This window comes from Tetrao urogallus (genome assembly GCF_951394365.1).
Source record: "Tetrao urogallus genome assembly, chromosome: Z".
Lineage (NCBI taxonomy): Eukaryota > Metazoa > Chordata > Aves > Galliformes > Phasianidae > Tetrao > Tetrao urogallus.
The window spans coordinates 4,834,713-4,843,556 of NC_136816.1; the positions used below are offsets into that span (position 1 = coordinate 4,834,713).

General features: G+C 47.3%; 1 protein-coding gene across 1 annotated transcript; it reads right to left on the bottom strand.

Moving 5' to 3' along the window:
• Positions 1-1,667: 1,667 nt before the first annotated feature.
• Positions 1,668-6,643, bottom strand: LOC306957042 (thioredoxin). The gene is made up of 5 exons (XM_079548396.1): positions 6,563-6,643; positions 3,992-4,096; positions 3,525-3,584; positions 2,744-2,809; positions 1,668-1,801 (listed from the first exon to the last, which is right to left on the bottom strand). Exons 1-5 carry the CDS (start codon positions 6,584-6,586, stop codon positions 1,739-1,741), a joined length of 318 nt encoding a protein of 105 aa, XP_079404522.1. The 5' UTR covers positions 6,587-6,643; the 3' UTR covers positions 1,668-1,738.
• Between the last annotated feature and the right edge of the window lie 2,201 nt (positions 6,644-8,844).

Genomic DNA, 8,844 nt, shown 5'->3' on the forward strand with positions numbered 1-8,844 from the left:
TTCTAGCATGTAACTAACTACCTGGTCTTGCCTAACCTCAGCAGAGATACTGCAGATCTCAGTTGCTTCCTTATTCCTTAAGGATGAAGTTCTTGCTGAATTTTGCCTAACTTCCATTCAGGGATTTTTAAGACGACTATCTCTTCTCTCTCTCACTTCCAACTATTGCCCAGAGGAAATAAACAGGCTACCTGAGAACTGCTCTTAAAAGCAATGCTTGTTAGCAGATATGGTGATCTTAATAGCATGTTCTTCTCCAGTACCATATTATTTCCTCCTCACAAGTTTATCTATGGAACCACTTTGTATAGTGGTTTCCCACTTACCTATGAATCATCTTTTAACACATGGCACTGCTGTTAGTCAAAGAGTCAGAGCAGTACAGAAAACATCTTGCATGCCCTCATTGTATAAGCAGAGCTTACATCCAAAATTCCTGATGACTTCTCCTCAGCTGAGAAATGCGTGAATGCTTCTTGGAATTGGAAAAATCTGTTTTTAAATAGAGGTTAAATACACAGCAGTCTGCTGAAGGTCTCCCAGCCTTCCTTGTGAGCTAGGAAAGTCACATATGCTTGTGATATGAGTGTAAAACTGAGTCACATATGAGTTGCTTACCAGACTCACTCCACTTTGCCTACAGATACAGCAGGAAGTCTGTCTCACTTCTCCCATCAGTGATGGAAAATAAGCAGCAAAGCTCATTGGAGCTCTAGCTCCAAATCACTGCGTTAGGTGTTAGCTGCTGCTACAGCCCTGCTTTGTTATTTATTGAACACTTACCAAGAGACAACACCTAGGCCAGCAAGAAAACCATTCTGAGCTGGTGGAGAAGGAACAGCAGTTAAAGAGCATGAGGAAACTGGCAGATAAATGTTTATTTAGATAACTTGACACAGGACTGGAGGACTTCAGAGTCCAGTTCAGTAGACAACATGTATCCAGTATGATCCAATAATATAATAGCAGAGTTAAGCAAAAACAACAAGAATACAAGCAAATTCATCTCAGGCTCAAAACACTGTTTTGCTGATTTAGACTACTGCCTGTGGAACAAAGCAGCCCAACCCAGAGACTACATATTGCTACTAACAGAACCAGACTGCACAGCAATGGCAAAGCAAAACTGAAAGGGAAGGAGGCAGCACTTCCATCTCCTCCCTTTCTATAATTTTGTGGCAAATTCACACAATGTTCAGATATTTTAGAAGTTACTACTGGTTTTGTAAGTCTAATACGAAGCTTGGATTTTGAGAACTCATCCTTACAAGCAACCCCATTTTCTACAGCTCCAAGCTCACCCTCCTGCAGCTCAACTGCAAGGCATAGTGCTGCTTTTCAGATAACAGGCTAGTGGCTGGCTGCCAGGCAAGTAAGGTGTCAGACTTCTACAGCAATTATTATTGCTGCCCTTTCCAATACTTAACTTTCCATTCTCAGCAACAACCTGGTATTAGATTTTTGCATTTGACAAGAGCACTTGCATCCAGACAGCATTCCTTTAACATAGCAAAATAGATCATGTCAGAGACATTAGCAACTTGCTTGCATTTTCATTCAAACCATCAGGCAATAACCGAAAGTGAAGAATTTACATTTTATTGTACTCATTTACACTGATCAGAGGATAGTCACCACAGAGGATAGGTTAAATGGTTGAATTTTTTTAAAGTAGAAAAGTTATGGGCTATGAGTTAGCCGATCCCCAGACATGCTCCGATGCCTCCGTCGCTGGAGATTAGATTAGACTTTTAATGGTCTCTTCCAGCTTCTCCTTATTGGCCCCAGAGAATTCCTGCACCTGCAAAAAGAACAGTTTTCAGAAGAGCTGTACTCAATGCTACATAACATCTAGTTGCATAACATGCAGAAATACAGGTTTCATTCCACAACCACTAGGATCTCTTCAGCCTCAAAATGAGAAATATTTCGTAGAGATTCAGTTATTTGCTCCTCATTCAAAAGAAAATCAGTGCTGGCATCCTGAGAATCCCTTTCAGACCACCACGCTCGGAGCTCTACACACACAAAGAAGCGAAAAATAAACTGATCCTGATTCAGTGGTGTGTAAGACTGAAAACTACAGTTTAAAGGGATTATGGAGGTCACCTCCTAGCAGTAGTAACTAAAAGCCACATTGGATTGCTCTGGACCCTTTCCTATCAAGCTCTGAGAGGACTGCTTGGAGCAAACTGCCACTGAGACTGCTCTTGTATCCCATCTATCCGCCACAGCAGGCAATACAAAGGGGCTCCGTTCAGTCCTGCAACATACATGGGCTCCCTCCATAAGTTTTATAGCCTGTGTGAAAACACTCAAGCAGTGGTTTCAGATGTGAGTATATTCAGATTAGAGACTGATGTCAGGGGGTAATTCTACACATATAGTCATGTCTCTGCTTGAACATGACCTGCAATGCAGAGAATGAATGCTAACTGAGATCAGTAAAAGCAGAACATTAAGAGTCTTGTACACTTAATGTCACTAATTCCTCATGAAGATCCACCCATAAGACTGACTTGCAAGACTTAGTTCACCAGGTCTAATTAATAGAGCTTGCTTCATCAGTTAGCAGCTGGTCTATGTTACATTTGCAGTGGCACTAAGATTAATTTGATTGCTCTCAGACATGTCCCAATGCCAGCTGTGACCCAGATACATTATTAAGAGAAAGCAGGCACTGTGCCCTCGCCTGCCTCTTCCAGGAAAATAAGCTCCATTAAAAAAAAAAAAAAAAGCCTACCTTCTTTCCATTCTTGTAGAACTGGAATGTTGGCATGCACTTCACATCACAGTGTGCAGCAACATCCTGGAAGAGAAGAAAAACAGTATTCAGCTGTGCATGTCTGAAGGACATCATAATTTAGAACCCATGGTTTCATTCTGATTAGGAAGTTGGACAAAGTCATTACTGTTAAAAATGAAGTAAAAGCATCTCTTCTAGTCCAGCCCTGCGAAGACAGCTCAATATTAACGTCTTCCTGGAACAAGCCTAAGAGATCCTCCCTTCAGCATCTAATTCACACAATAATAGGAGCACATGTTTACTGCATCCACACTGTGCTTGGAGAGTGCTCAAAAGCACTTCAGCAATGAATAATTTCAGGTTGAAATTGTTCAAGTACTCATTCCACATTGCTGAAACTGCTGTAGAGCAGACATCTTATTACACTTGATTCAAATTATGAAAGAGGAAACAATGCCAAGGGCAGCGGTGAGATCAGACCATCTTGTACTTGTGAGTTATTAGTTTTAGGGAAGATTGCATCAAAACAGATTAAGGCCTTTGAGACTCCCTCTCAACGCACAGAGCACCAGTGTTCCCAAGTTACCTCATGCATGCCATAGGGATTAGATAACTAAAGCAGTTCATTCTTTTGATTTTCTCTAGAAGTTCATTCTTCCCTGCATAGGTACCTAGCAACCATCTAATTTTGTTTCAGTGAATGCAAGGACACTCATTTCCACTCCTGTGGTTCTGCCAAGCTACTGCCCCCCCCCTCAGCACTACCCTTGGACCTTACCTGGGCATCATCCACATCAATTTCAATGAACACCACATCACCAAACTTGTCACACAAACTCTGGAATGAAAAATGAAGTTATGTAGTTACTGCCTTTCCTTCCCTTATGGCCTCCCCCTCACCCCAGAAAGGTACTACAGTTTATCTGAATGTAGTTTTAATAATCAGAGTCAGTGTACACACATTGTTTCAACTCCACTGTTGCCAGTTCTTGAGGGAATGCATCAGCTAGGTCCCTACAGATTCATGCATCAGAGCATCAGGACAGCCAAAATGCAACAGTCAGTTCCCTGCTGTGTATCCAAGTATTTTATTCAATAGTTAGCAATCATATACTTCTAAAATTTCTCCTTCAAGAAAATACTGTCCACCCCACAGACAAAGGAGATTTGCTCCATATTACTGGCAAGTTGCACAGAAGTATTTGTGCATATGTACAGTCACTGTGAAGAACAAAGGCTACTTACATGGAAAAACGGCTTGATCATTTTGCATGGTCCACACCATGCGGCAGAGAAATCAACTACTACAAGCTTCTCACCAGCAGACTTCAGTTCTGCCTCGAATTCGGACTATAAAGAAAAAAAGAATTGAAAATATTAAGGATTTCCCCTCCCTACTGTGCAAAAGACTAACCCCCAAGTTAGCTTTCCCTTAGCCTTCACACAGCACCTTCACTTAAAGTAAGTTATTTGGATAACGATGCATGCACTCCTGCGAATTGCTTCCATCAGTGCTAGCATCCACCACTGCCTTCTGACGCCTCAATTAAGAAATACCACAGTGCTCAGTCATTGAACTGTGGAGGTTTAGCTGGAAGTTAGCATGAGCTGAGATCGTAAGCTAGACTGAGTAGTGCTACACCTTTAATGTGATTCCAACAGTCCTTAACATTCAATTCTCATCTGCAATTTGATGGGAAGATATCCACCTTCTTCTAGGACTTTCCTCCACAGAATTTGAGGACAAACTTCTGCAGGGTTTTCCAGTTTGATACCTTTTCCAATCAATGATTAGAATCAAGATGTTGTATGGTTTACCCTACAGCATGTTTCCTAAAGCAACAGCTTCATCATATAAATATTTTATTTACTCTGCCAAGTACATTGGAGTGCAACTTCAGTAGGCAACACAATGCTACACAGACTATGCCAGTAACAACCAACATTTCAGGTTAACAGAGAGATATCTGTCACGCTTTGTTACAAGAGACATTTCTGGATACCATGCTTTGCATTTTAGAGCTCCTTATATGCCCCCATTCTCAAAGAGCAAACGTTTTTGCCGATTTATAAGTCACTGAAGGCAAGAAATATTTGCATGCTAGAAAACAAACAAGTATCTCAGGCAGAGCAAGCAAAGGGTGCAGGTCCAGCAGATAGGCAACTCTTCATAACATGCTGTAACTCCAAATATGTCTGGCACCCCAGCTTCCCATTGTAGATGTCTCAACCTCCTGATGCAGCTGTCCTCAGACATGCAGCCTTCATATGCTGAGCTCCTCCTCACACTATGGGTAGACACTCAGCCTATCCCCTATGAGATCAACAACCCATACCACCTGCTCTCAGTCTGAGGGGTGAGTGCAGAACTTTTTTCTCTCCAACATTTTCTCTGCTGCTGTCCTAATGTAGCATGTACTCCTGCATCCCAATCTCTAAAGTACAACACTGTCTCCAGCAAAGTTCAATACTAATACATACAACAGTCCACGCTATCTGCTCCCAGCAGTCACTTAAAACCATAAGGTTCTTAGTAGAGCCTCATTCATTCCCTCCTCCAAATCCCTGATTTTTGGCATATATTCTCACACGTCTGCATTGTAACAGACATTAATACTATTTCTACCTCCCACACCTGCCAACTAGACCACCTTCCTTACTCTTACTTCCTCAGGCCAGTTGACTAACTGCTGTATCCTGCAAGAGGAAGTCCATCCCTGGGATGTACTGGTCAAATGACTACATATCTCAGGACAGTACTGCACAGAACAAGGGCAAAGTGGGAGAACATGGCACTTCCAGCTGCTCACAAACCATACACCACTGGAGACCTGGATCTGAGCACTGCTCTCCAGCTGCAGCCAGGCGTTACCCTGTGAGTCATCCCTAGAATGAGCTAAAATTGCTGTGGGCAGCCTGAGAAGAGACACAGGGTCCAACTGTGTTATCCCTGAGAGATCCAGCAAAGGTGGATTGTACTGGTATTTTTCTCAGAGAACATAAATATCCCTAAAGTAAGGAAGCCAGCAGTGGCAAGAGATCTGCCTGACCTTTCTGACTTCTAGTCTTCTGCAATGACTATGGATCAATAAGCTTCATATAGAAATATCTTTATTAACAGAAGGGATACCTCCCCCCGCAAGTCTACGCTGCCACAACTACTAGAGGATCTCACAGCTTTATCAGCATTTTTTTTCCTTCACACTTCTGAGGGGAAAAGCCTCTGAAAAGCTTTCAGATATCCAGCTGGTGCCTCCCTGAGCCCACGGAGGGCCTCGCTTTGCACGCACCGTTATGCTGGAGGACAAGACAAGCAATGTGCTGTTAGGTTTCAGTTTCCAAGGGCCGGGTGAGAGAAAACAGGTGGCAAGGGACTCCCAGCAGCCGCCAGTACCCCAAAATGGAGGCTACAAACCCACGCCGCAAGAAATCCACTGCTCTCAGCACAGCGGAGACGGCTTTAATAGAGGACCTCAGCTATACGCACGTACCGAGCTGCCCCTGGACTGCGCCTAGCCTGGCCATCAGCAGACTGCCAAGGGTCACTGCAAGAATCGGTGCTCGCTGTTTAACCAGAGCGGCCAGCACAGCCCTACAGACCCGGCTTCCCAAGCTGCCACCTGCAGCAGAAGCGGAGCCGCGCCTCCCTCAGCGAGGCGGGAGGAGACGCGAACGGATCGCGGCTCTCGGGCTGAACTCGCACAAAGGAGCGCAGCCACGCGCTGCCGGCCCTGCCCTCGACGCAAAGCCCCCCCCTCGCTCCCTCGCTTCTCAGCGCGGCCACCGTGCCCAACGCGGGCCGGCCCGCGGGCTCACCAGGCTGCCCACGCTCTTCACCATGGCGGCGGCTCCTTAGCTGCAAGGCAAAAAGGCGGCTGACGGCCTCGTCCCCGCGCGTCCGGCACGCCTCTGCTCTCTCCGCTGTCGCGCCGATCAACGCACCACGGCCTCAGAGACTGCTCAGCGCTCTGCCGCCGCTGCCCCGGCCCCGCCCTTATATAGCCAATGCCGCAAGGCGCAGCACTGCGCATGCGCCATACGGTCATCCTATTACCATGCCTCGCCCCCGCGTCTTGGCCGCGCCCACCTTCGCCCATGGCGCGAGTGACGTCACGGCGCGGGAAGGGGAGGCGGGAAGGGGGGCAGTTTTTGTGCTCTAGCAGCGCAGCGCAGCGCGGCGCGGGAAGGGGGGCGGGCGGGGATGGGAAGTATTGGAGCGGGGAGGGGAGAGGAGGGGACGAAAGGGAAAAAAAGGAAAAAAGAAGAAAGAAAAAGCCCAACCGTGTGACAGTAAGAAAAAGTGCTGTGTAACGCTGAGCAGGAAGTGGCGCGCAGGCTGCTACCCAGCGCGGGGGGAGAGAACCCATGTCGGGGGGACTCCTCCTATTTTATTTCTTTCTCCATTTATTTTTCTTCATCGCGTTTTTAAATCGTTTTTAATTTTTTTTTTTCTGCCTCTCTCCATTCCCCCAGGAGCGGGGAGTGGGGGCATGCAGGGACGGCGTGGGGCTCGAGGTGGGGTGCGAAGGCTTCGTGGCAGCTGCGCTTAAAGCGGTGGTCCTGCCTTAAAGCTGTTAACCCCATCAGATGTCGGCTGGGATCCGCACGCCCCCCCGCATCGAGGTACCGTGCTTAAGGAGCTGCTTCCAGGAGAGCCCCCATGTGCTGTACCTTCTGCCTGTGCCACGTGTCTGCATGTCCCCATGTCCGTGTGTTTATCCCCTGTCTGCCCGTCCCCCGTATCTGCCTGTCCTTCTTATCTGTGTGTCTGTCTGCCTGTCTGTCATGTCCACACATCCCCCTCCTCTACCTCTCCCCAGTGTTTGTGTGTGTCTTGTGTCTCTCGTGCCCATGTGTCTGCTCCTTCCCTTGTGTCTATCTGTCCCTCATATGCCCCCCGTCTGCCTGTCTCTTGCGTTCCATGAAATTTCTGTGCACACCTGTCCGCATGTCTGCATGCCCTTCATCTCTGTGTGTCCTTTGTGATCACCTGTCCTTCTTGTCCATGTGTCTTGTGCCCACTTGTCCTCTGTCTGCCTGTCCTGCATGTCTCATATGTCCATCGCAGCTATGCCTCCCCCATGTTCGTTTATCCCTAATGTCTGTGTGTCCCACGTCCACACATCCCCCATTTTCACATGTCCCCTTTGTCTGCCTGTTCCTTGTGCCTTGTGTCCCTGTAGCACAGAGGTGGTACTGGGCACATGAGTGTCTGGTGCTCAGAACTGCCACGTGAACACCTAAATCACTGAGAGCAGTTTGCGCACCTGGGCTTGTTACTCACAGGGCTGCAGGTTAGTTGGTCTCATGACAGCACCTAATAAAAATTGTGCAGAAGAATGTGGGTCCTCTGGCTGCGAGTCAAAGAAACAAAACCCCACACACCCAGAAAACACACCCTGTGTACTTATTTTTATCTTTTTTGTTCCTTTGTGCTGCAGAACAGCTCTGCTCCTTGCTGCAGGCCATTGGACGTCCCTCATCCAGCACAGTGCTGGTTGGAGCAGAGCAAGTGATGGAGAGCATTAGCAGTGCTCCCTAGCCCTGTACCAGGTATGGAGCCTGTGAAATGCCATGCAGAAAGGGGTTTCCCAGTCCCCTGAATGGGAAGGATCATGGAATCATCAAATGGCGTGGGTTGGAAGAGACCTCAAAGATCATCCAGTTCCAACATGGGAACCAATGGTTCCTCCTAGTTCAGCATTGTCAGTCAGTGTGCACTCAGCTCCCTGATAACCCACCGAAGAGAACTGGCCCATAAATGGACCAAATGCAGGACCCCGTTGGTGACTGACTGCCATGTAACCCCATTAGTATAACCCTCCAAGCCCAGCCCGTCAGCCAGCAGTCACCCACTGGCATTATGTTGCTTCTAGCTGGTGCTGGACGTTGTGTCCAGAGGACACTGTGAGAATCACACGGTGCAGCAGAAGGGACAGTTTCACAGCAGATACAAGCTTGGCCGTGTCACAGAGGGCTGGCAATGTCCAGCATTAAGCAGAGGTGCAGATGGCTGCCGAAGGGAGGAAGCTGCTGGAGGCGGTGCCTGCAGCAACAGCTGCACCACATTTTATTGCAGGAGGGCCGGGTCATCTGCA